This window comes from Hippopotamus amphibius, chromosome 9 (genome assembly GCF_030028045.1).
Source record: "Hippopotamus amphibius kiboko isolate mHipAmp2 chromosome 9, mHipAmp2.hap2, whole genome shotgun sequence".
In the NCBI taxonomy this organism is placed as follows: Eukaryota; Metazoa; Chordata; class Mammalia; order Artiodactyla; family Hippopotamidae; genus Hippopotamus; species Hippopotamus amphibius.
In genome coordinates, this window is record NC_080194.1 from 94,717,754 (window position 1) to 94,744,455 (window position 26,702).

Consider the following 26,702-nt stretch of genomic DNA (forward strand, 5'->3'; position numbering starts at 1 on the left):
CGTGGCATGTGGTATCTTCCTGGGGCAGGGATCAAACCCGTGTCCCCTGCATTCACAGGCAGATTCTTAACCACTGAGCCACCTAGGAAGTCCTCATTTTGGTTTTGATTTGCATTTCCCTAATGATCTCATTAGGGAATGCAAAGATGTGCAAAAGCACATCTTTTCATGTGCTTATTGGCCATTGGTATGTCTTCTTTGGAGAAATATCTTTTCGTTTCCTTTGCCCATTTTTTTCTCTGATGCATGTCACTAATCTGGTGACTGACTATGCCATGAGGGCCACAGCCAGTGAAGACAGTCAGCAGTTACTCTTCAAGGACTCTAGCACACTAAGGCGATAGCTGATACCCAAGTGTGACTCCAGCCTCGATCCTTTGCCCATCTTCTAATCAGGTTGTTTTGTTGCTGTTGTTGTTGAGTTGTAGCTGTCTCTTATATATTGTGGAGATTAACCATAATCAGATGTATGATTTACAATTATTTTTCCTGTTCTGTAGGCTATCTTTTCATGAATTGTTTCTCTTGACATGCATAAGTTTTTAAGTTCATGATATAGTCCCATTTGTCTGTTTATTTTGTTATTTGTGCTTCTGGTGTCTCAAAGAAATCATTGCCAAATCTAATGTCCCAAAGATTTTCCCCGATGTTTTCTTCTAGAAGTTTAATAGTTTTAGGTCTTATGTTTAGGTCTTTAATCAGTTTTGAGTTAATTTTTGTATGCAGTGTAAGTTAAAGGTCCAACTTCATTGTGTTGTAGGTGGATGTCCAGTTTTCTCAATAGCATTTGCTGAAGAGACTGTTCTTTCCCTATTGTTTAGGCTTGGCACCCTTGTTAAAAATCATTTGGCCATATGTGCAAAGGGTTATTTCTATACTTTCTATCCTGTTCCATTGGCCTACATATCTATCTTTATGCCAGTACCACACCACCTTAATTACTATTGCTTTGTAGTATCATTCTGAAATCAGGAAGTCTGAGTCTTCCAACTTTGTTCTTCTTTTTCAAGATTGTTTTGGCTATTCAGGATCCCTTGAGATTCCATATGAATTTTAGAATTTTTTTTCTATTTCCACAAAAAATTACCATTGGAATTTTGATAAGTATTACATTGAGTCTATAGATTGCTTTAGGAAGTATGAACATTTTGATAATATTGTCTTCCAATCCACAAGTATGTAATGTCTTTCTATTTATTTGTAAACTCTTTGATTTTTTTAACAATGTTTTATATTTTTTAGTGTACAAGTCTTTCACCTTCTTTGGGATAAACCTAAGTCCTTCTCTGGAATAAACTTAAGTTTATTCCAAAACATTTTATCCTTTTTGTGGCTATAGTAAAGGGGATTGTTTTCTTAATTTCTTTTTCAGATTGGTCATTGTTAGTGTATAAAAATACAACTGATTTTTTTTATTGAAGTATAGTTGATTTATAATATGGTGCTAGTTTCAGGTGTACAGCATAGTGATTCAGTTACATTTTTCTGATTATATTCCCTTAAAGGTTATTACAAGGTATTGAATATACTCCCCTGTGCTATATAATACATCTTTGCTGCTTACCTATTTTATGTACAGTAGTTTGTATTGTTAATCCCATACTCTAATTGTTCCCTCCTTCCCTCCCTCCCACTCCCCTTCGGTAACAATAATTTTGTTTTCTGTCTGAGTCTGTTTCTGTTTTGTATACAGATTCAATTTGTATTATTTTTAAGATTCCACATACAAGTGTTATCACATCGTATTTGTCTTTCTCTGCCTGACTTGCTTCACTAAGTTTAATATTCTCTAGGTTTATCCATGTTGCTGCAAATGGCATTATTTCATTCTTCTTTTTATTGCTAGTAATAAAAGTCCATTGTATATGTACCACATCTTCTTAATCCAGTCATCTCCTGTTTCCATCTTGGCTATTATAAATAATGCTGCTATGAACATTGGGGTGCATGTATCTTTTTGAATTAGAGTTTTTATTTTTTCTAGGTATATACCCAGGAGTGGGATTGCTGGATCATATGGTAGCTCTATTTTTAGTTTTTTAAGGAACCTCCATACTGTTTTCCATAGTGGCTCTACCGATTTCCATTCCCATAAACAGTGTACAAGGGTTCCCTTTTCGCCACACCCTCTCCAGCATTGATTATTTGTAGATTTTTTTTATGATAGCCATTCTGACCATTGTGAGGGCATACCTCATTGTGTTTTTTATTTAAAAATGCAACTGATTTTTGAGCGTTGATTTTGTATTTTGCAACTTTGCTGAATTTGTTTATTAGTTCTAACAGGTATTTTTGTAGAATCTTTAGGATTTTCTAAATATAAGATCATGTCATCTGGAAATGGAGATAATTTTATTTCTTCTTTTCCAATTTGTATGCCTTTTATTTCTTTTTCTTATCTAATTGCTCTGACTAGAATGCCCAGTACTATGTTGAATCTTTACCTTGTTCCTGATTCTAGGGGGAAAGCTTTCAGTCTTTCCATGTTGAATATGATGTTAACTGTGGGCTTTTCAAATATGGCTTTTATTACATTGAAGTAGTTTCCTTCTATTCCTAGTTTGTTTAATGTTTTTATCATGAAATGGTGTTGAATTATGTCAAGTGTTTTTCCATATTGATTGAGAGAATCAAGTGGTTTTGTCCTTTTTATCAATGTGGTACACTACCTTGATTGATTGCTGTATGTTGAACTGTCCTGGTTTCCAGATATAAATGATGTATGATCCTTTTAATATGCTGTTGAATTCAGTTTCCTACTATTGTATTTAGGATTTGTGCATCACTATTCATCATGGATATTGAGCTATACGTTTTTTGTTGTGTCTTTGGTTTTGGTAACTGGTAATGCTGGCTTCATGGAACACACAGAGGGAATGTTCACTCCTCTTCTATTCCTTGGAGCAATTGGAGAAGGATTGGTATTATTTCTTCTTTAAATGTTTGGTAGAATTCTCCAGTTAAGCCATCTTGTCCTGGGCTTCTCTTTGTTGAGAAATTTTTGATTACTGCTTTAAAGATCTGTTTGTATTCCGTGTGGTTATATGTTGTTCAGATTTATTATTTCATCATGATTCAGTTTTGATAGGTTGTATGTTTCTAGGAATTTATTCATTTCTTCTAGGTTGTCCAACTTGGTGGATCATTGTTCATGGCAGTCTCATAATTTTTTTTATTTCTGTAATATCAGTTGTGATGTCATCTCTTTCCTTTCTAACTTTGATTCTTCTTTTTTAAATTATTTTTTTATTTTTATTTTTTTATTTTTGGCTGTTCTCTAGTTGCAGAGAGTGGGGGCTACTCTTTGTTGTGGTGCGTGGGCTTCTCATTGCAGTGGCTTGTCTTGTTGCAGAGCATGGGCTCTAGGTGTGTGGGCTTCAGTAGTTGTAGCATGCAGTCTCAGTAGTTGTGGCTCATGGGCTTAGCTGCTCTGCAGTTTAGCTGGTATGGATCTTTCTGGACCAGGTATCGAACCTGTGTCTCCTGCATTGGCAGGCGGATTCGTAAACACTGTGCCACCAGGGAAGTCCCTGATTCTTCTTTTTTTCCCTTAGTTAGTCTAGCTAAGCATTTGTCAACTTTTTTGATCTTTCCAAAAAACACAACTCTTGCTTTTGTTGATTTTTTTTCTATTGTTTTCCTTTTTTCTCTTTTATTTATCTCTGTTCTAGTCTTTATGCTTTTCTTTCTTCTACTGACTTTGGGTTTAGTTTGTTGATTTGAGAACTTTCTTCTTTTTCCAGTGTAAGCGTTTATCACTATAAACTTCCCTCTTAGCACCACTTTTGCTGTATCCTGTAAGTTTTGATATTTTGTGTTTTCATTTTCATTTGCCTCCAAATATTTTCTAAATTCACTTGTGATTTCTTCTTTGACTCACTGATTTTTTTGAGTCCATTGTTTAATTTCCATGTATTTGTGAATTTTCCTGTTTTCTTTTTGTTACTGATTTCTAGTTTCATTCCTTGTGCCTACAAGGGCTTTTGAAAGAGGCTTGATAATACCAGTAAAGAACATATTTAGCATTTCAAATGACTTGCTCAAGTCTTGTAAATACACAAGCAATGTAGTCAATATCTGTAATAATCTGAAGCTATCAGTTCAAGGCCAAAGCATTATGAACTATAAAGATACCAGGATTACTTTAAGAGACTGAACCAAAAGAAAATGGCTTAAAGGTCAAGAGTTTGATACTTAGCAATATTTGATAATTTTTTTACTCACCATAAAAAAACTACAATATATCATTGGCCTTATTTTTAAAAACACATTCAAATACTACAACAAAACATTAAAAAATACTCTCCAGAAACAAACGAAAGTAAACATTGTGCTGTCAGTTCAGCACCACTAGCCACATGTGGCTACTGAATGTGAAATGTGATTAGTGCAACCAAGGAAATGATATTTAATTTAATTTTGATTTAAACAGCCACATGTGACTAATGGCTGTAATACTGTACTTTGCAGCTTTAGAACAAGTGAAGTATTAGACCTGCATTATTCGATGCTGCTTGATCACATTTAAATTAGAGCACTCAACTTGTTGAGGTGAGAGATGGGGTAGAAGGCATGCTGTAGAATGACACAGACACACTTCAGTGCAATCAGAGAAGGGTAACGGTAACAAAACTGGAAACTCTGTCATCTCAAAACTAGGTTAAAGGAACTTAAGGTAACTTTGGTGGGACAATGATAACTCACGTAAGCATTTAAGAGTGCAATGATTGGAAGAACAATTAGATTTATTTTGAAAGTTTCCTATGCCAGGAATTAGAACCAAAGGAAAAGATTTCTAATGTGTGTTCCCTTATTTAGAGGAGCCTGGTCCTAAGCTATATGGACTGACCTTTATACTGATGTTACAGTACTATAATTTCACTTCCTCTGCCTAAGAAATACAGTCCAAACAAAGAAATCATCTTGGAGTAACGATATTTCCACTCTTGTGACCTCAAATATATTAATGGGAAAGGAGGATACTTTTATTCTGAGAGGACAATTTAGAGACAAAGCTTATAAAGTCATTTGAGGTCCTCTGTAGGGGCTCTCACCTCATCCTTTTAGGGTCAGCAAGAACCAGGGCTGTAGGGTCTGTACATTGACATAATACTATTTGGTTTCTTTCTTAATGAGTTTGTGTGTTTGGACTGTGATCCCCGATTCTTACTGAAATCTAGAGAACAACTGGTTACAAAATTTCAAATAATTATCTAAAGCACAAAGACTGATATTACGATTCCACTGAGTTTTCTCCTACATTTCACATTTTCTCTAAACTTGAATCATTTAAACTGCTCCTTTCTAGGCCTTACATTTCTTAAAATTAAACTATGAATGATGGAGTTTTGCTGTTCTGTCATCATACTCAGCACTGGAGACAATTGTTTATATTTGGTTTCCTCTTCATAGCAGCATTATTCACAATATCCAAAAGATGGGAAGAACCCAAATGTCCGTCAACAGATGAATGGATAAACAAAATTGCGGTACATACATAATACAATAGAATACTATTCTGCCTTAAAAAAGGAAAGAAATTCTGTAATATGCTACAACATGGACAAACCTGAAAGACATTACAAAAGACAGTACAAAGGACAAATGCTATAGAATTCCACTTATATGAGCTACTTAGAATGGTTTAATTCATAGAGACAGAAAGTAGAATGGTGGTTGCCTAGGGGTAAGAGGGGATGGGGAATTACTGTTCAATGGATATAAAGTTTCTGTTTGGGATGATGAAAAATTCTGGGTATAGATCATGATGGTGGTTGCACAATATTGTGAATGTCATTAATGCCCTGAATTGTACACTTAAAATGGTTTAAATGGTACATTTTATGTTATGTACATTTTAACAGTAATTTTAAAATTTTGTTTCCTCCTACCTTGGATTGCATTAAACTATCCTTGCAGTATAAGTGAAGTTATCTATAGAGAATGGCTGGTACTGTTTTTTTTGTATTTTTCCTCTAGCAAATGTAGTTTAAGAACATGTTAATCTGATTTCCAATCACATAATCAGGTGGATGGGCATTATCAGTTTTATATGCAATAGTCATGTCCCAGGCATCAATAATACCCACGTTGAGGTCCACAAAAATATCCCTCATGACAAGATTCTGAATATAATCATGAAAGTCACTAAACATCTCTGCATCTTGAGGCATCCCCCTGGTGTTTTCAGTTTTCAGAATCACCTTGGTCTCCGGGCTTCGCAAGAATAGACGTTCAATGGCCTTTTGAATATTGATGACCCTACGGATAAAAATTTTGATGGGGGAGGGCCTGAAGTGCTGACCAAGAGTGATGACAATGGCTGTGTCATTGTCTCCTGCTACCTGGTCAATTTCCCGTGGGATATAATTTTCATCCTTCACCGAGAACAGATTTTTGGTAATAAATGGATGACCGTGCTTTTTCCACCGAATCAAAGTATGTCTTTTAGCATCCAGAAGCACATGTGTTTTAAAGATCCCAACTCCATGGTGATCAAAACATTTTAAGGCTGATGGGAAAAAAAAATCAATAAATCTTTTAACAAAAGGAAAATAACAATATAATTTTTAAATGCACACATTTATAAAATTCTAACCAAGATCACTTCCAACTATGAGAGCATTGCTGCTTATAGGAGGAAGGGAACTTTACCAGGTGCAATAAAATCTTAACAAAATTTTGAACTTATTATCAGCATAGAGAAAGAGGAAGAAAATGTTAATATTCATGAATGAAAAAAATAAAATTTAACTTTTTATTAAAAGCAAATTTGGCAAATTTTAAAAAAATAAAAACATCAGAAAAGGAAAGCAAAGAATTCTATTATAAAAAATAACCTCTGAGGACTTCCCTGGTGGCATAGTGGTTAAGAATCCACTTGCCAATGCAGGCAACACAGGTTCGAGCCCTGGGCTGGGAAGATCCCACATGGCGCAGAGCAACTAAGCCTGTGAGCCACAACTACTGAGCCCACGTGCTGCAACTACTTAAGCCCACACTCCTAGAGCCAGTGCTCTGCAACAAGAGAACCCATCACAATAAGAAGCCTGTACACCGCAACAAAGAGTAGCCCCTGCTCACCGCAGCTAGAGAAAGCCCATGTGCAGCAACGAAGACCCAACACAGCCAAAATAAATAAATAAATAAAAATATTAAACAAAAACAAAAACCTCTGGAGGCAACTACAGTTACAAAATAAAAATAAAATACATACTTTTTACCACTTTTTGCAAGTAGTAAATCCACTGACGCAGTGTTGAATCTCCCATGAGGTAAATAAGTTTTCTCTTCAAGCAGTCATTTATACTTTTTGTTTCACTTAACTCGATCTGTTTGCAAAATGCTGAGATCCACCTTCTTTTCACAGTATAACCACTGGGGGAAGGAGTCTTCATGCCAAGCTGACATTTTGTTTCTGTGTTCTCACTCTCTGGAGATAAAAATTCCCACAGTCAGCAATTTTTATTATCACAAATTATTTCAGAGACATGGTCCTCATTTTCTTTCACTTTTTCCTCTTTTCCCTTTACCCTTTTCTATCTCTGCCCTCCTCTCTTCCAAAATATTTATTTAATAAGATCATGTTAAGGGATGAGTTAAAAGGTCTCACTTTTGAATAATCTCAATAACAAATGGTATTTCCTAGTAGGGGCTAGATTTTCTTCCTTGTGCATTTGCAATGTTTCCCAGGGCTTCATCTTGTCCCTAAGGTCACTCAATTGTGAGACAGCTAGCCAAAATCAGTGGGAAATGTGTGGTGGTGAAAGAGCAGGACTCAGTAGCTCAGCTGAATACCAAACCCATGACACTGGCCAGGCGGGACTGGACATCTTCTCCTCAAACTACTTACCCATGGAGAAAGCTGGAACACATTTACAAAATGACTGTTACACGTTGTTTATCTTGTATGTATCAGAACCATGTTTTCTAGTTAATAGGAAAACTCCTTCAATGTTTCTTTCTTGTGCCCAGAACTGAACTTAATATTCTGTGTGGTCTGATTAGTGCAGAAAAAGAGAGGAACATTGTCTGTTTATTCTGAATATTCCACTTTGAAAGTGGCCTAAGCTATCCATGTGTGACTCAGGTCGTGTTTATATTTTGCCACTTTAAAGATATATATTTTTGTCATCTACCTACATTGTTTGGAATTGAGGTTTAAGTTTAGGGACTTAAGTTTATCCATATTGAATTATATCAGGTTTATAAAGGGCTCCAAAAATGTCTGGCACTGTCTTATAAGAAACTGCCTGACTGTACTAGAAATTTCTGTCCAGGCAAGAGGGAAACCACAGGGGTGTTAAGAGGGCTCAAGCGGCCTCAAGAGTCAAAGAACTTTTTCTGGTGTAAAAGTTGGGTATGGATGATGGTTGCCATGGCAGAGAAGGGATCAGTCTCCCCCATAGACTGTGAGCTTTAGGTCTGGGTTCCTGATTTATTTATGACCCCACAGGGTTTAGCAAAGTTCTTTGCCTATAGTTGGTCCTCAATAAACATTTGCTATGTACATGAGAAAAAGGCAGTGGATAAATGTATACCCCATCAACTGTTAAAACGGAAGTAATTTCCTTTTCTGAAGTCACTTTAATTTCAGTATAGCAGAAACATCACTTCGATAAGTGAGATGTCTTTGTATTGACCGCTGAAGTTTATGTGATAAAGTTGAAAAAAATCCACACAAATTGCTAGTTCATAGGACTTTAACTGAGATGGTTTGGCTGAAAGAGGGATTAGAAACCACCAAAGAAATTTCCTAGCTCTGTAGTTCATTTGAGAGATTTTCACCACTACCCAATTATTGGCTTTTCAGGAAAAAATCCCAAGTTGAAATATAAATACAAATAACCTGTACATTTTGAGAGAAGGCAGCTGAAATGAAGGGTTGCCTAGCCTTTCATACCTGACTCAAGATGAAAATTCGTTTAAATTGATATGAAAATAATTTCCAAGAATAAAACCGCTTCTGCAAAACCCAAGATGATTAGCACTATTTATCCCAGGAAATGAAAGATTGAAATGGTTAATGTTCAAGAAATATCTCTTAAAGTAAGAATGTCCTTTAAATGGATAACTTGTGAACACAATAGACTTACTGTTACATGGTAAGACCTTGATGGAGGTAAAGTTCTTCATTATTTCAAGCCCCATGTTGGACCTTTAAGAAATGGGAAAGTAAATTAGCCTGATATCTATCTAGCCATTAAACTTCAAATGAATCATGAGGGACTTAGAGGGATCAAACCACTCTCAACTCTCTGCAAAGACTTTTTTTCTTTATTTTGATATATTTTAGATATTCTGCAGGAAATAAATGGGCCAGGATTCTATAAATCCGTTCTCCTATAAATGACAGGAATCCAGAGATCTAGAGAGTCAGTTACCTTCTATGTGCAATTAATTGTATATCTCTTTGATTTTTACCTTCCATATGATTTTCTAACACAAGCCATCCTTTCCACCTTTATCACTGGTAGTAATTCAGTCCTTCATGGACGTTTTCCCAGGCAGGTACCTTTCTAACTTGACGGTGCATCAGTCACTCAGACCTATCTTTGGTACAAATTAAAATTTGTCTCAGTGGGAAACTAGAACTTTGTTTTTTGTTTTTTTTAATAGGGATTTTATTTATTCATTTATTTATTTATTTATTTACTTATTTATTTATTTATTTATTATTTTTGGCTGCATTGAGTCTTTGTTGCTGCATGAGGGCTTTCTCTAGTTGTGGCAAGTGGGGGCTTCTCTTTGTTGTGGTGCACAGGCTTCTCCTTGCAGTGGCTTCTCCTGTTGTGGAGCACAGGCTCTAGGCACTTGGGCTTTAGTAGTTGCAGCACATAGGCTCAGCAGTTTCAGCACACAGGCCCTAGAGTGCATGGGCTTCAGTAGTTGCAACACATGGGCTCTAGGGCACACAAGCATCAGTAGTTGTGGCTTGTGGTCTCAGTAGTTGTGACTCTCAGGCTTAGTTGCTCCTCCGCATAAGGGATCTTCCTGGACCAGGGACCAAACCCGTGTCCCCTGCGTTGGCAGGTGGATTCTTAACCACTGAGCCACCAGGGAAGTCCCAGAAACTTGAACTTTAAAACTCTATAAACATTGATTTTCCCACATCCATTCCAGGTAAGGTTAAAGTTGATAAAAGAGACCAATACCTGGCTACCTTGTAAATTTGGTTACCAAAGCCAAACTTTGATGGAACATTAAAATTAGGATTAAAAATATGTACTCATGGTATAAAGGCATTCATTTCAATGTGTCTTGTCTTAGTACTGAGTGTGCCTGTGTATTACATTACAGAAGGGGGTCCATAGTGTTAGAAACATACGGAAAGAATTGTCAACAACTTGTTGCCTGAATGATGTCTTCTCGTGTGATAACCCATCATGATTATCAATAAAACTCTTAAATTGAGAAAAAAAAAGACTTTTTTTAACTTTGAAGAAGTATCTGAGAAGGTAACATCTGATTCTACCACCAGGGTTGGGAGAGAGAACCCTGGTAGGAAAATGTATGTACTGTGTGACAAATAAAAGAGAAACAGGCTTAGTCCCTGGACTTGTGGGATAGAAAGATCACAGAACCTGGCTTGGGCCTAAGAAGGGGCCCTAGAACTTAGTTATAGAATGATCCACGAGAGCTCTTGGATCCGGAATCACCTGTGTAGCCAACTATTCCTTTCGTGGGCACAAAATCACCTGTGAGAAGATTCAGATCTCTACTTCCATGCACTGTTGGGGGCGGGCAGGATGGGAGGGGTAGGTGGTTTGAAGAGAGCAGGGCATCTGAGAAGTATATGTGTCTTTGGGGAAGTAAAATGGGGTCAGGCAGACTGTTGTCATGAACATAGCTCACTTAAGAAACATGATTAGACCCAAAATACAGACCTGCAGATCTTCCAGACCAGGGACTTAACATTTCCTGAGAGCAGCCAGGAGAATGTGCAAGGAGGACCATCTCAAGAGGGAGCATATGTGGCCAACAGGGAATATGGAATCTGCTCAGGTAGTCTCTGCCCACAGAGTTAAGACATGGTTCTGAGACCTTCAAGACAGGAAGGTCTCTATTTCTTTGTAATTATTTAGGCCTTTATGTCTCCCTGATTATGTCTCCTTTAGTTATTAGTAAAATATTTGTTTGAAAAAGCCCAGCCTCTTTTGGCTGGGCCGTAGGATAAATGGATTTTTTCACCCCTTGACCAGGAAAAAAAAAGAAGTAAAAGTGACCTAGGGGTGGAAAGGAAATCTTATAGCCAGGTAGGGTTCATTGTATCCTGCCCCCTCCCCTGTGTCATCATAATGTTTGAATTGGATCTGAACTTGAATTTCCAGAATATTATGCTATCCAACTTGCTCTTCTGAATCCACATGAGAAAACAAAGGCCCTTTCTACAGCAGCATTTACCAAACTATGGAAGCACAATCCCTTAAAATGATCCATTAAATAGGTGGTCCTGGACTTCCCTGGAGGTCCAGTGGTTAGGACTCTGTGCTTCTACTGCAGGGGTCATGGGTTCGATCCCTCGTTGGGGAACTAAGAACCCGCATGCCACACGGTGCGGCTAACAAATAAATAAATAAATAGGTGGTCCGTGGTCAAATAGTTTTGGGAAATGTTTTGTGTTCTATCCCACTTGAAGGAATAGATACTAAAGTTAGCAGGTCCCCTAAGTCTCTGCCTACTCGCCTGACCTCCTTTCTCTCTCACTCATTGCACTCCAGCCTCACTGGTCCCCCTCATGGCTCCTGGAACATTCCAGCATGCTGTTGCTTCAGATGCTATTTCCCTCCTTGATATAGTGTTACCCCAAAACTCACATGGCTCTCTTCCTCACTTCATTCTGGTTGCTGTGCAAGTGACCATCCTCAGGTTGGCACTCAAGACAGGTCTTACCTGAGGATGCTTTTAAAACAGCACTCACCGTCACATTCAGATCTCCTGCTCTGATGACTTTGTGTGACAGATCTATTTGTTTATTTGTTTGCTCTCTTTCTATCCCAATAGAACATTAAATTCTCAACACCTATAGCTGTGTCTGGAATATAGAATGTGCTATTTGTAAATTGAATGAATGAATGGTGAAAAAAATAATGACAGTTATTGCCTCACAGAGCTTATAATTTAGCAGAAGATATAAAATACATATCTGAAATTTAATAGTGTAATCACTGTTATGATTGGGGAAGAACAGAATGCAGTGGAAGTGTGGGACTAGAATTTTACCCAAACATAGAGGAAATGATGTTTAGATTAAGGCTTTTGAAATGCCAGAGCTGAGAAAGCGCACAGTCCATTTGTGAAATTAAAGGAGTTCAGGTTCCCTGCCAGAGAGCAAGACAGCAGAAAGGTGAGATCAGGGGCTTCAGAGCTAGGCAAGCCCTTGTAAACACATTAAAGAGTTTGGATTTCATCCTTAGAGCAATGGGTTCATATTAAGGGTTTTAAGCAAGGAAAAGTAAAACATTGGTCTGGGTGCAGTGTGGATAGGAAGGAAACAGGGCTATGAGCAAGGAAACGTCTCTGGAGATTGTTGCAATAATCTAATTGTGGGAGGATTTCAGTTTACACAAGGATAGAGGCGACAGCAGTAGAGGAAATGGCTGGGTTCAAAAGATATTGGGCAGGTAAAATTCACAGGATCTGGTGATTCATTTGATGTACAGGGTGAGGTAGACTAAATAATGATAGCATTCACTCCCCTTGGGCTTTTCATTTGTTTGTTTTTTTGGGGGTGGGGTTGTTGTTCTTTTGTTTGTTTGTTTTTGCATAGCATCTACTAACATATAGGATCGGTACTCCAGGGAATACATGGTAGAAAACACTGATCTGGAAGTATTACAAATCACGGAGATCTATAGACCTATGTGCATTGCTTCGTTGGTTATACTCCTTTTAGCAAACGGTTCAGGATGAATAAAGCCACAGTTTTAGAGGTGACCTGTATGGGCCCTGTGAGTATATTACCATCTGCACTGACTCTGATTATAGCCTAGTCCACATTCATTGACAGAAGGAAGCTTGATTAAGAAGAGTTATTACAAATGACCCAATTTCAGAATAGAGACGCAGATGTCAAGAATGGACATGTGGACAGGGGGAGGGGGAAGGGGAGGGTGGGGTGAATTGGGAGATTAGATTTCACATAAATACATGACCATGTGTAAAATAAACGGCTAGCGGGAACTTGCACTGTAGCGCCGGGAGCTCAGCTTGGTGCTCTGTGGGATGAGGCGGGTTGGAGGGAGGTCCAAGGAGGGAAGGATGTATGTATACATAGAGCTGATTCACTTCATTGTACAACAGAAACTAATACAACATTGTGAAGCAACTATACTCCAATTAAGAGAAAGAAAGAAAGAAAGAAAGAAAGAAAGAAAGAAAGAAAGAAAGAAAGAAAGGAAGGAAGGAAGGAAGGAAGGAAGGAAGGAAGGAAGGAAGGAAGGAAGGAAGGAAGGAAGGAAGGAAGAAAGGAAGAAAAAGAAAGAAAGAAAAAGAAAGTTATTAGTCAGAGTTGGTCTGAACCCAAGTCTCCCTCTTTGTATTGATGATTGTATTTGAAGGCCTGTTTACCTGTGGAAAAGGATCCACTCTTCCTGTGTAAGATAGGAAATGTTTGCATTCCTGGTGGTCATGTGGGTCAGCGCCTCACAGGGAATGTGAGGAGGCCTCACGCAGTAGAATGCTTCCTGGTCACGATAGTCCAAGTACTCGCACAGTTCAGCACTCGAGTGTAGGGTCAGGCCACATTTAGAGAGGACCTGGGAGGTGCCATTGGCAAACCGGCCCGTGAAGATCACCCTGTCATAGCCTTGGTTCCTTGCCCTCCAGAGAGCCGACACCCCTTCACTGGGGTGGATGAGCAGGACAGACAGAGACACCCGGCCCTCCCAGAACAGGGTGAAGCTGACAAGGTAGGTGCCATTGTTGAAGTCTGTCACCTTTCCCGAAGCGCCTGCCTTCAGGGCTGGGGAGGACATCCTGGCCCTCAGGAAATCCCCACCATATTCCTTCCTGTGTCCCGAGTGGTCCCTCACCTCCAGCAGGACGTCTAGCTGGTCCCCCATGCAGTATGTGTCTTGAGGGCTGAGGAGGGTGGCTCTGCTGTGTGTGGCGCTGGTGGTGGAGGCCACATCACTGAAGGGTCTGGGTGGGATCAGCTGGTCTAGTTTCTCCACAATCCCCTTTATTCTCAGCTCAGTCTCTGTTGGTGAAATTTCTGAATCAGGTGGTGCTTCCAGGTAGAAGGACTTCCTGAAGGCGTTCCAATGATTAAGAGAGATCGGGTTTCTCAAGCTGAACAAGAGCTGAAGTGTTGAGGGAAAACAGATATGTTATCAGCAAATAATATGGCTTGCTTTTCAACATAAATTATATGGTTTAGTTTAAATATGTTTCAGTTGATGTAATCACATATCAAAAATGGATTCTAACTAGTTTTCAGTTTGGAATCACAGGATTAATTTCCATGAAATGTGACTTCATCTACTGCCAGCTGATGATTTCTTTTAGAAGTCATTGGCTTAAAAATTAAATATATAGAATAATTATATACTGTTTAATGATTGGAATTTTAAGTGTTTCCCTTTGCCATCTCCTCACTTGGCCTATTTTTTTTATGAAAATCATATAGCTGTATTATAGGCAATATGGAAAACCACATATTTTTGAAAATATGATCCTACTTAAGCTTTGCTATTTTTATGGTATTTTTAAAATTATTTTGTCCACTCTTTCTTTTTCCTTCCACGCATATATTTTGTCTAGTTGTAATCATACTAAAAGTATAGTTCTAATACTTTTTTGCAAGTAATACCATGGATCATAAACATTTTAATATTGTTACATAATTTTCACAATCATTTTTAATGGTTTCATGACACTCCATCCAAAGGATGTAAAATGGGTTGTGTGGCCAATGATGTTGGGCAATTGGATTATAACTATTCATTTCCATTTTACATCACATTTAGATATTTTCCAACTTTTCATATATGGGATTACTTACTTATGATGGCTTCCTGGGGTGGAAGTACCAGATCATATATTATTGAATTAAATTATCAGTCAACCAAAGAATATAAACATTTTTATTCTTCTTGACTGTCAAATATATTCTCTAGACAAGAGTCTATATTGCCACCAGCAATATGTAAGACTAGCTGTCATGCCACACCAGTGTCTCTTTTAACACTGCAGCAAAGTGTAAGAGTTAAGTATAATGCTTCTTAACAAGAGTACGGAGAGACATATTTAGTCAAATCAAAATTTTGTTTAGCTGACAATGAATGCCATATAGTCACCTGGACCATGAGGTAATTGGAGGAAACATTACCAATTTAAAGTCTGTTCAAGTCCCAGGAATCTCTCAAGCTCCATGGAGGTACATTTAGCCATGGCCTAAAATGACATGGGTAAAGCCAGGGTTGGAAATCACTCCTGGTTGTTTCTTAATTGGCTTGCTTGTGTTTTTGCTTTGTTTTGCTTTTTAAGTCAACTGCTGTTTAATATTTTTACAGAAAGCCTTGAAGCCCAGGTGTCTTATTTCATCTGTCGTAACTATAGTCAAAGATTTTTCTGGAACAAGATATTTATGCCAAAACAATTATATAACATCACATAAATCATATTCTAATAATTGCCTGAATAAAAGAGTCATACAAAATCCATCTTCTGACTGAGGAGTTTGAATAGCTGTCTGCTTACCAAGAGAAAGGAGTTGGATATCTCAGTTAACTAAGTCTCCCTTACAAAATTCATCACTTCAAATACTGTTGGTTAAATTATAAAACATTGTCATTAAAATGATTTGCATATGGACACCAAGGGGGGGAAGTGGGGGTGGGTGGATGGAATGAATTGGGAGATTGGGATTGCCATATATATATTACTAGTAAGAAAAAAATATCAAATTGTACACTTTAAATATATGCAGTTTATTGTATGTTAATTATATCTCAATAAAATTTCTTAAAAAAGAACTACTTGCAAATGTGACAGGTGAAAATGGAGACTTACTATTGTTTTAAATTACATTTATTTTAATACTAGTGTGTTTCAACTTTATTTTCCCTCAAACACTAGTTTTACTAATATATTTCTTCTCTTCAGTATGGTCTATTTCCTTTGTTCAACTTTTTTATTTTGATTTCAATGTTTTTTAATTTCTCGGTTGACATCAGTTCTTTATATAACAAACATCTTAACATTTAGTCTCTCAATTTTGCAGAAAATATTTTATCAGTTCATTTCTTGACATTTTTAGAAGTATTTAATATTTATAGCTAAAGCACTGAAAAATTCCTTTGTGGCATACTTTTACTGCTTCTAATCTTAGATTGTTCTCCACACTTTCATTTTCTAAGTATGCAACTCTATTTTTTTAAAGCAAGAAAATATTTATTTAGTGGATAAAAATATCCTATCAGTAGAGCACAAAATTTTGAGAAAATATTAGTTCTATAGGAATTAGCACTACTAGAAAATCATGAAAAATGTGTCACTTCAAATTATAAATAAGTACCTTTGTACTAAGTTTATCAGGTACAAAGTGAAGAGAAAAATCGACTATTTTATTAAGGAAAAGTCTAATCAGCCAAACGAGAACACTTAGACTACCCAGATTCATTCTAATTAGATTTAGCTAAATTAGCAGGATAATTACCTGTTTTGAATTTATTTTGACATTTTATTACATTATTGTCATCCTTTTTTATTACCATATATGATCATAATTTCATTATCTGGTAAATAATCATTTCCAAAAATTTGACCACCTCTCCACTCCCCACGCTTCCTCTCTCCTCCCCTCCTCCTTTTCCCTCCTTTCCTCCCTCCCTCCTTATTTCTCTTTTTTCCCTCCCTCTTTTCATTCTTCCATAAAATATGTAGTAAGTCCATGCTATGCACCGAATATTGTGTTAGCCGTGGCAACGTGGAGACAAAAGCAAGACACATCCAATCTCCCCTTAACAGCAATTTTATATTTTAAGTTGGAAGACTTAGATGGAAAATTGGGAAACAAAATGAGAAATTACAGTAGTATTAAACAATATTGGGACTTCCCTGGTGGTCCAGTGGCTAAGACTCCGTGCTCCCAATGCAGGCGGGCTGGGTTCAATCCCTGATCGGGGAACTAGATCCTACATGCATGCCAAAGACGCCCGTGCCAAAACTAAGACCCAGGACAGCCAAAAATAGATAAATAAATAAATATTTTTAAAAAAGAATTCTATGAGTTTTTAAAGTAAATAAATAACTAATATTAATAATAATGATAAGCAAATATTTTCTATGCATCGATGCCGTTCTCACCATTTTCATCGTATTTTCTAATTCATTCTCACGACAACCCTATGAAGCTAGTAGAATTGTTTCACCTCTTCTACAGGAAGTGAAACTGAGGCCCTGAGAAAATTAAATAACTTGGCCAGAGATGCAGAGCCCGTAAGTGGTGGGATGTATGATTCAAATGCAGGGAGGCGAACGCCAGAACCTGTAGTCTTAACCACTAAATTGTACTACACGCTAGAGAAATTCTTTGGTTGACTAGAAAGGAAGAAACAGCTTAGCTGGTTTATTTTGACCTAAAATTTTTTGATATATATGTAATTTGTACCTTTTATGTAAGTATAATTTTGACCTAACTTAACAGTGAAGTTTTCATCTCGATGTGGTTAGTACAGGTTGTTTTACTAAGTTTAAATTCGTGTTTAGCTTTTAATATATGGAATCCAGTTCTGCTTGAAAATATGCTTCAACTTTTGACTGTAGGACTAGAAGGTGTTCTGGCTATAAACTAGATCGATCAAATAAACCTTCTAAAGAAATGGCTCTTCAAAGGGGTTTGGCAAAGGGTATGTGTGTGGTGAAGGTACATTTCATGTTTAAGCAGTGGTAGAGTGTTCCCTTGGGAGAAGATCGTTAATATTGAACAACTAGCATTTCCCATGGCAATTTTGAGATAAATAAAGGGATCTTTCAGTTTGGGAACTGATGTGCTAGCAACAACTACAGCCTTATCTAAAAGCTCATCTTTCGGATTCTAAAGGTAGATGCTTCAGTTACTCTGTGTGTGTGTTACCTATGTATCAAGTGGTTTGTAGGTTTTTTCCCCCATGTAAATGTGCCAAATAATCCTAGAGGGCAAAAAAAGCATTCTCTGTATATTTTGGGTAACAGTTCTTTATCAGATGTGTCTTTGCAAATATTTTCTCTGTCTGCAGCTTGTCTTCTCACTCTTGCCTTTCATAGAGCACAAGTTTTTAATTTTAAGGAAGTCCTGATTATGAGTTATTCTCCTCATGGATTGTGCCTTTGGTATGATACCTAAAAAGTTATCTCTATACCCAAGGTCAGCTAGGTTTTCTCCTTTGTTACCTCCTAGAAGTTTTAGTTTTATAGGTTTGCATTTTACATTTAGGTCTATGATTCATTTTTTTATTTTAATTAATTTAAATTTATTTTTTAATTAATTAATTAATTTTGACGTTGCATTGCATCTTTGTTGCTGCACATGGGCTTTCTCTAGTTGTGGCAAGCAGGGGCTACTTGTGGTGTGCAGGCTCCTCATCGCAGTGGTTTCTCTTGTTGTGGAGCACGGGCTCTAGGTGCGTGGGCTTCAGTAGTTGTGGCTCATGGGCTTTAGAGCGCAGGCTAAGTAGTTGTGGTGCTAGGGCTTAGTAGCACTGCAGCATGTGGGATCTTCCTGGACCAGGGCTCAAACCTGTGTCTCCTGCATTGGCAGGCGAATTCCTAACCATTACGCCACCAGGGAAGTCCCTATGATTCATTTTTAGTTAATTTGTGCAACGAGTGTAAGCTCTGTGTCTAGATATTTTTTTCCATGGGTGGATGATGACCAGTTGTTCCTGTACCATTTATTGAAAAGACTGTCTTTGCTCCATCATCAAACATCAGTTGATTTTAATAATGTGGGTCTGTTTCTGGAGTCTCTGTTCCATCCCATTGACTTGTTATCATTCTTTCACCCATATCCTATTGTCTTGATTACTATAGCTTTATAGTAAGTCTTGAAGTCAGGTAGTGTCAGCCCTCTGACTCTGTTCTTCAGTATTCGTTTGGCTATTCTGGGGAGTTTGCCTCTCCATATAAACTTTAGAATCAGTTTTTTCATATTTTGTATGACTGGATTTTTAATTTCTTTGTCTATCTAGATCCAGTCAAGTGGATAGAAAGATTTACTCTACTGGTTCTTATGGTAAAGGTACTCTTTGCCCTCTTTACTGACATTAATAACAATAATTTTAACTATTTCTGATTAATTATGAAAGGAAGTACGCAGTTATTATTTGCAGCTGATATGATTGTATACCTAGAAAAACCAATCTAGTGAAAGGAACAAATGTGTAAACTTATTATTACAAAAAGTGAATACTTTGAAAGATATATAAGTAGAACTGCATGGGCATCTAAAAGAAATTGTTGAAAACTTGTCTTCAGACTATTAAAAATGGCCTCAGAGAGGACTGGGATGGGGAGGGTGGGGGGGACTCGAGGGAGGGAGGGAATACGGGGATATGTGTATAAAAACAGATGATTGAACTTGGTGTACCCCCAAAAAAATAATAAATAAATAGAATTTTTTTAAAAAATGGCCTCATGGGGGGGAAATGGGAGTTATTGTTTAATGGTTCACAGAGTTTCTATTTGGAGAAATGAAAATGTTTTGGACATAGATAGTGGTGATGGTTGCACAATATTATAAATGTTGTTAATGCCATTGTGTTATACACTTTAAAATGGTAAAAATGTTAAAATTTTATGTTATATTTAACCACAGTTTTTATAATTAATAATGTAATATACCCAAAATCATTGAATTGTATACTTTAAATAGGTGAATAATATGTAAGTTATATCTCAATAAAGATTTTTTTTCCTTAAAGAATGGCTTCACAGAGCTGCTGACATTTGATTCTCAAAAGATGAGAGGAAGATTACAGATAGAGAATGGGAGAAAGGATTTTTAGGCAGAGCTATTTTTGGCACTGAGATTTTTATCTTTTCAGAAAAAACTTTATGTTTACTATGTATCTGTAAACTGTAGCCATAAATCCAGAACCATTAACCTTCCATCAAGAACAATTCTTTGAGTCAAGAAGGCAATTAGTATCAAAAAAAGAAAAGAAAAAAGAACAAAAAGTCTAACCTAAATATTTAAAGGGCCTGGAGAAGCTCTGAGGAACAAACTAATAAGAAGAACCAGTCATCTTGGGGTCCTCCTTTCTGACAGTGGTCTTCATTAATTATAACTAGGTAATTCTGCTTCCTAACTTCTTTATAAAAACAAATATCCTAAAGTTCTTATGTTATAAAGATGCCAATAACAACCAAATTAAAGAAGAGTCTAGGCTAACAGATGACAAGGACATTGTGGAAGATTTTGAAGAACTGTAACTTATTCTTGTTGGCACGGGACTTCCAGAGCAGAGTTTACATCTGATTACTCAGGACTAAGGTGTATTTATTCTTGATTTTATTAGGATTCTTGTTTTCAGGATCCATTTCCCAACACTGGGTCCTTAATGATTGAGGAGACAAACTCTGAAGTTAAAGAGGTGGGGATCTTCTTCACTAGCCGATGGTCATGCCTGAAACTCTGGAATCCAAGCTTAGTATTATTCTGAGAGTGAGGTTGCCGAGGACTCAACTTAATAAGACATCAGCTATTCCTAGAAAATAAAAACGTTTCCTTCGACCCTGATACAATGATTACATACTGTAAAGAACAGTAGGTTTTGATTCCTGGTATCACCATTTACAACCTGTGTGATGGAGCCTCATTTCCTCACTGTTAAGGTGGGGTTCTTTATACATGAGACATCTGTGTTGAAACATAATAATAGAATAAACTTATTTAGTTTCAGGTGTGCCTTTTATAAATAGCAAATCACTGGATCTTTAAAAACTTTTTATTCCAATATAAGAAACTTACCTACCCGTAGCTATCATCTCTTTGGAAATTGGGATACAATTTCTCCTTTTAGTTCTAGCATACTTTGGTATTTTGCATAAGATATTGGGATAACAAAGGAAATGTTTAAGGCAACAGTCGTGGAAAGGCACCATGCTGAGAGACAAGTGCAGATTCTACATCTTTATCATGTTTCCAATCTTCTCATCTCCAAGTCCATCCTGACTCTAACTAGAAAAATTCACCAAATTTAGGTAAGACAGGAACTGGCATGAGCAGACCTGAGGTATATACATGTTGTTCTTTGTTTTGTTTCATTTAACTAAAATACAGTAAAATTGACTTCATGTAACATTCAATTCTATGAGTTTTAACACTTGTCTAGATTTGTGTAAGCACTACCACAATCAGAAGAGACACCAGTTTCATCATCCTCACAAACTGGCCCTTTGTAACACCCTCCCTCCTCCCCTAACCTTTGGCAACCACTGATCTATTCTCCATAGCTACAGTTTCATCTTTTTCCATAAATGTCATGTGAACGGAATGGTGTATATGGCCTTTTGAGACCAGCTTCTTTGCATCAACATGATGCCTTTGAGATTCGCCCATATGGTATGTACGTCAGCAGTTTGTCCACCTGCATTACTGAGCACTATTCCACTGTATGGAGGTGCCAGTTTGTTTATCCATTCCCTTTCTAGAGAGCATTTGGATTGCATACAGTTTGGGGCAATTATGAATAGAGCTGCTGTGAACATTCCTGAACAAGTTTTGTGTGAATATGAGTTCTCATCACTCTTTGATTTTGCCCTGAAGGGAAACTTTGGCAATGCCTGAGGGACATTTTTGGGTTTAGGGGTTTCGTGGGGGGGGGGGGGCGGATTGTTTTCTTGATTTTATTTTTTTTTAATTTTATTGAAGTATTGTTGGTTTACAATGTTGTGTTAGTTTCAGGTGTACAGCACAGTGATTCAGTCATATGTATACATATATTCATTCTTTTTCAGATTATTTTCTGAAGTAGGTTATTACAGAATATTGAGTAGAGTTCCCTGTGCTATACAACAGGTCATTGTTGATTATCTATTTTACATATAGTAGTGTGTATAGGTCCTTATTGGTTATCCATTTTATACTTGGTAGTGTGTGTATGTTAATCCCAAACTCCCAATTTATCCCTCCCCCGACATTTCCCCTTTGGTCACCATAAGTTTGTTTTCGAAGTCTGTGAGTCTATTTCTATCTTGTAAATAGGTTCTTTTATATCATTTTTAAAAAAAGATTAGGTTCCACATATGAGTGATATCATGACATTTGTCTTTCTCCATCTGACTTACTTCACTTAGTATGATGGTCTCTAGGTCCATCCTTGTTGCTGCAAGCGGCATTACTTTGTTCTTTGCTATGGCTAATATTCCTTTGTGTATATGTACCACATCTTCTTTATCCATTCATCCATTGATGGACATTTAGGCTGCTTCCCTGTCCTGACTATTGTAAACAGTGCTGCAATGGAGTGTATGTATCTTTTCAAATTATGATTTTCTCTGGATATATGCCAAGGAGTGGGATTGCTAGATCACATGGTAGTTCTATTTTTAGTTTCTTAAGGAATCTCCATACTATTCTCCATAGTGGCTGTACCAATTTTCATTTCCACCAACAGCGTCAGAGGGTTCCCTTTTCTCTACACCCTCTCCAGCATTTATCATTTGTATACATTTTGGCGATGTCCATTCTGACTGGTGTGAGGTGATACCTCATTGTAGTTTTGTTTTGCGTTTCTTTTTCATGTTTACTATTGAAAAAAAATCCACTTATAAGCAGACCTGTGCTGTTCAAACCCATGTTATTCAAGGGTTCACTGTATATTATGGACACAAGTGCTTTGTTGAATGTGTGATTTGCAAATATTGTTCTCCCGTTCGGTAGCTTGTCTTTTCATTCTCTCAACAGTGTTTTTCACAAAGGAAAATGTTTTAATTTTGATGAAGTCCCATTTATCATTTTTAACTTTATGGGTTGTGTTTTTAGTATTATGTCTAAGAAATCTGACTAACTACAGGTCATTAAGATATTCTGTTTTCCTTAAAACTTTTGTGGGTTTACACTTTAGATCTATGATCCACTTGAGTTAATTTTGGTATAAGGTGTGAGGTTTAGGTTGATACAAATTTTATTACCACTACTGATTGTTCTAACCATATTGTAAAGTTATCATTTTTCCATTGAATTGCCTTTCTACATTCATCAAAAATCAAGTAGCCGTATTTGTTTGGCAACATTCCTGGACTTTCTATTCTGTTTTATTCATTTTTGTATCCATCCCTTCATTAACTCTATCCTGTGTCAACTATTGTAGCTTGATAGTAAGTCCTGAAATTTTTTTAAAGATTTATTTACTATTTATTTTATTTTTGGCTGAGTTGGGTCTTTGTTGCTGTGCAAGGGCTTTCTCTAGCAGGGGCTATTTTCATTGCAGTGTGTGGGTTTTTCATTGTGGTGGCTTCTCTTGCTGCAGAGCATGGGCTCTAGTGCATGGGCTTTAGTAGTTGTGGTGCACAGGCTTAGTTGCTCCATGGCATGTGGGATTTTCCCAGACCAGGAATTAAACCCATGTACCCTGCATTGGCAGGCAGATTCTTAACCACTATGCCACGAGGGAAGTCCCAGTCCTAAAATTTTTTAGTGTGGCCTCCAACTTTATTGTCCTTTTTAAAACTTGCTTTGTCTGTGGGGGTTCCCTTGCTTTTCCATATAAATTTTAGAATCATCTGGATCAACAAAAAATCCTGTGAAGATTTTGTTTCAAACTGTGTTAAATCTATAGTTTGGAACCAGTTAACATATTAAATATTGAGTCTTCCAATCCACAAACACAATATGTCTCCCTATTTATATGTCTATAATTTTTTTCATCGGCATTTTATAGTTTTCAGAGTACAGATTCTGCCCTATTTTGTTAGAATTTTATCTCAGGATTTCATTGTTTAATCTCTTGTAAATGGCATTGTGTGGTGGTTTTTTTTTTTTACTTTTTATTTCTAATTTTTCATTGCTAAAAATACAGTATATAGAAACACAATTGACTTTTGGGTTGTCCTTATATCCTATGACCTTGATAAATTTGCATAGTAGTTCTAGGAACATTTTTGTAGGTTCTTTGGGATTTTCTATGTAGACAATCATGCCATTTGCAAACAGGGACAGTTTTATCCCTTCACTTCCAACCTACTGTGCATTGCTTCTTATTCCTTCTCTTACTGCAGTAACTAACCCTTCCAGTATCATGTTAAACAGAAGTGGTGAAAGTGGACATCCTTGCATTCTTTACAGTGTTAAGGATAAAGTATTCAATCTTTCACCATTAAGAATGACCTTAGTTGCTTCATTGGCAAATATTTGCCAACGAAGCAACTGACAAAGGATTAATCTCCAAAATATATAAGCAGCTCAGGCAGCTTAATACCAAAAAGACAAATAACCCAATCCACAAATGGGCAGAAGACCTAAATAGACATTTCACCAAAGAAGACATGCAGATGGCTAACAAACACATGAAAAGATGCTCAACATCACTAATCATTAGAGAAATGCACGTCAAAGCCAAAATGAGGTATCACCTCACACTGGTCAGAATGGCCATCATCAAAACATCTAGAAACAATAAATGTTGGAGACGGTGTGGAGAAAAGGGAACTCTCCTGCACTGTTGGTGGGAATGTAAGCTGGTACAGACACCATGGAAAACAGTTTGGAGGTTCCTTAAAAAACTAAAAATGGAACTACCATATGACCACTCCTGGGCATATACCCAGAGAAAACCATAATCCAAAAAGAAACATGTACCATAATGTTCATTGCAGCACAATTTACAATAGCCAGGACACGGAAGCAACCTAAATGCCCATCAACAGATGAATGGATAAAGAAGATGTGGCACATATATACAATGGAATATTACTCAGCCATAAAAAGGAATGAAATTGAGCTACATGTAATGAGGTGGATAGACCTAGAGTCTGTCATACAGAGTGAAGTAAGCCAGAAAGAGAAAAACAAATACCGTATGCTTACTCATATATGTGGAATCAAAAAAACAAAAAAAAATGGTACTGGTGAACCCAGTGACAGGGCAAGAATAAAGATGCAAATGTAGAGAACAGACTTGAGGACACAGGGTGGGTGAGTGGACAAAGGGGAAGCTGGGACGAAGTGAGAGAGTAGCATAGACATATATACACTACCAATTGTAAAATAGATAACTCATGGGAAGTTCCTGCATAACGTAGGGAGATAAAGTCGATGATGGGTGATGACTTAGAGGGCCAGGATAGGGAGGGTGGGAGGGAGTCACGGGAGGGAGGGGATATGGGGATGTATGTATAATACAGCTAATTCACTTTGGTGTACCTCAAAAATTGGCACAACAATGTAAAGCAATTATATTCCGATAAAGAGCTTAAAAAAAAAATAACTTTGAGCTTGCTGACATATGAACCAACAAAAATGTTCCTAGAAATAACAAAAAAAAAAAAAAAGAATAGCATTAGCTATATATTTGCTGTGGATGTCCTTTAATGGATTAAGGAAATTCTCTTTCATTCCTAGCTTGCTAAAGATTTTATCATGAATGACTTGTGAATTTTGTCAAATATTTTTTTCTGTATAAATTGATATGATCAAGTTTTTTTCTTCTGTAGTCTGTTGACATGGTTGATTTCATATATATATATATGAAATCTATCTATATATAATATATATATTAGCTCTTTATTGAAGTATAATTGCTTTACACTGTTGTACCAGTTTCTGCTGTACAAAGTTGATTATATTGATTGATTTTTTTAAAACATTGAATCAGCAATTGTATTCCTGGGATAAAACCCAGTTGGTTATGGTATATTATTCTTTTTATATATTACTATATTTGATTTGTAAATATTTTGTTGAGGATTTTTGCACCTATGTTTATAAGGGATATTGGTCTGTTCTTTTATTTCCTTGTACTGTCTTTGGTTTTGGCATCAGGGTAATGCTGGCCTAATAAATAATTTGGGAGCTTTCCTTTCTCTTTTATCCTTTGGAAAAAGAAATCGTGTAAAATTGGTGACCTTTATTTTTTATGTATTTGATAGAATTTTCCCATGTAACTCTCTGGGCCTAGATATTTCTTTTTCAGAAGAGTTTTAACTATGAATTCTATTTATTTAATTGATTTAGGACTATTCAGAACATCTATTTATTCTTGGTTGACTCTTGGCAGTTTGTGGTCTTTAAGGTATTCATCCATTTTATCTAAGTTGTCAAGTTTATATTAATAGAGTTGTTTTTGGTGGTTTCCCCTTATCATCATTTAATGTCTGTGATTTCCTTACTAATATCTCTTTTGTCAATTCTGATATTGGTTATTTATGCCTTCTCTTTTTTTTCTTTATAAGTTTGGCTAAAGTTTTATGAGTTCTAATAATCATTTTAAAGAACCAGCTTTTAGTTATCAGAATTAGAAAGGAAGAAGTAAAATTGTCTCTATTTGTAGATGATATGATTTTCTATGTAGAAAATCCTAAAAACTCAACAAATAAAACTGTTAGATTTAATCAATAAATTCAGGGGTGGGATGGGAAGGGTGTGAGAGAGGCTCAAGATGGAGGGAATATGGGGATAGATGTATAAATATAGCTGATTCACTTTGCTGTACAGCAGAAACTAACACAGCATTGTAAAGCAATTATACTCCAATAAAGATGTATAAAAAAATTTAAAA

General features: G+C 36.6%; 1 protein-coding gene and 1 non-coding gene across 3 annotated transcripts in view; both read right to left on the reverse strand.

Moving 5' to 3' along the window:
• Nucleotides 1-244: 244 nt before the first annotated feature.
• Nucleotides 245-374, reverse strand: LOC130829550 (small nucleolar RNA SNORA3/SNORA45 family). The gene has a single exon (XR_009047574.1). It is a non-coding gene; the product is annotated as a small nucleolar RNA SNORA3/SNORA45 family (small nucleolar RNA).
• A 5,601-nt stretch (nt 375-5,975) lies between these two features.
• Nucleotides 5,976-26,702, reverse strand: part of NXPE2 (neurexophilin and PC-esterase domain family member 2) — a 39,655-nt gene continuing 18,928 nt past the window's right edge. The window contains exons 3-6 of one of the 2 annotated variants that reach the window (XM_057749776.1): nt 13,570-14,303; nt 9,096-9,157; nt 7,217-7,432; nt 5,976-6,511 (exon numbers count right to left, since the gene is read on the reverse strand). In XM_057749776.1, coding sequence (XP_057605759.1) covers nt 5,976-6,511; nt 7,217-7,432; nt 9,096-9,157; nt 13,570-14,303 — 1,548 coding nt within the window. Of the gene's footprint in view, nt 6,512-7,216; nt 7,433-9,084; nt 9,158-13,569; nt 14,304-26,702 lie in introns of those variants that run through there. The other variant, XM_057749777.1, reaches the window with a different exon arrangement.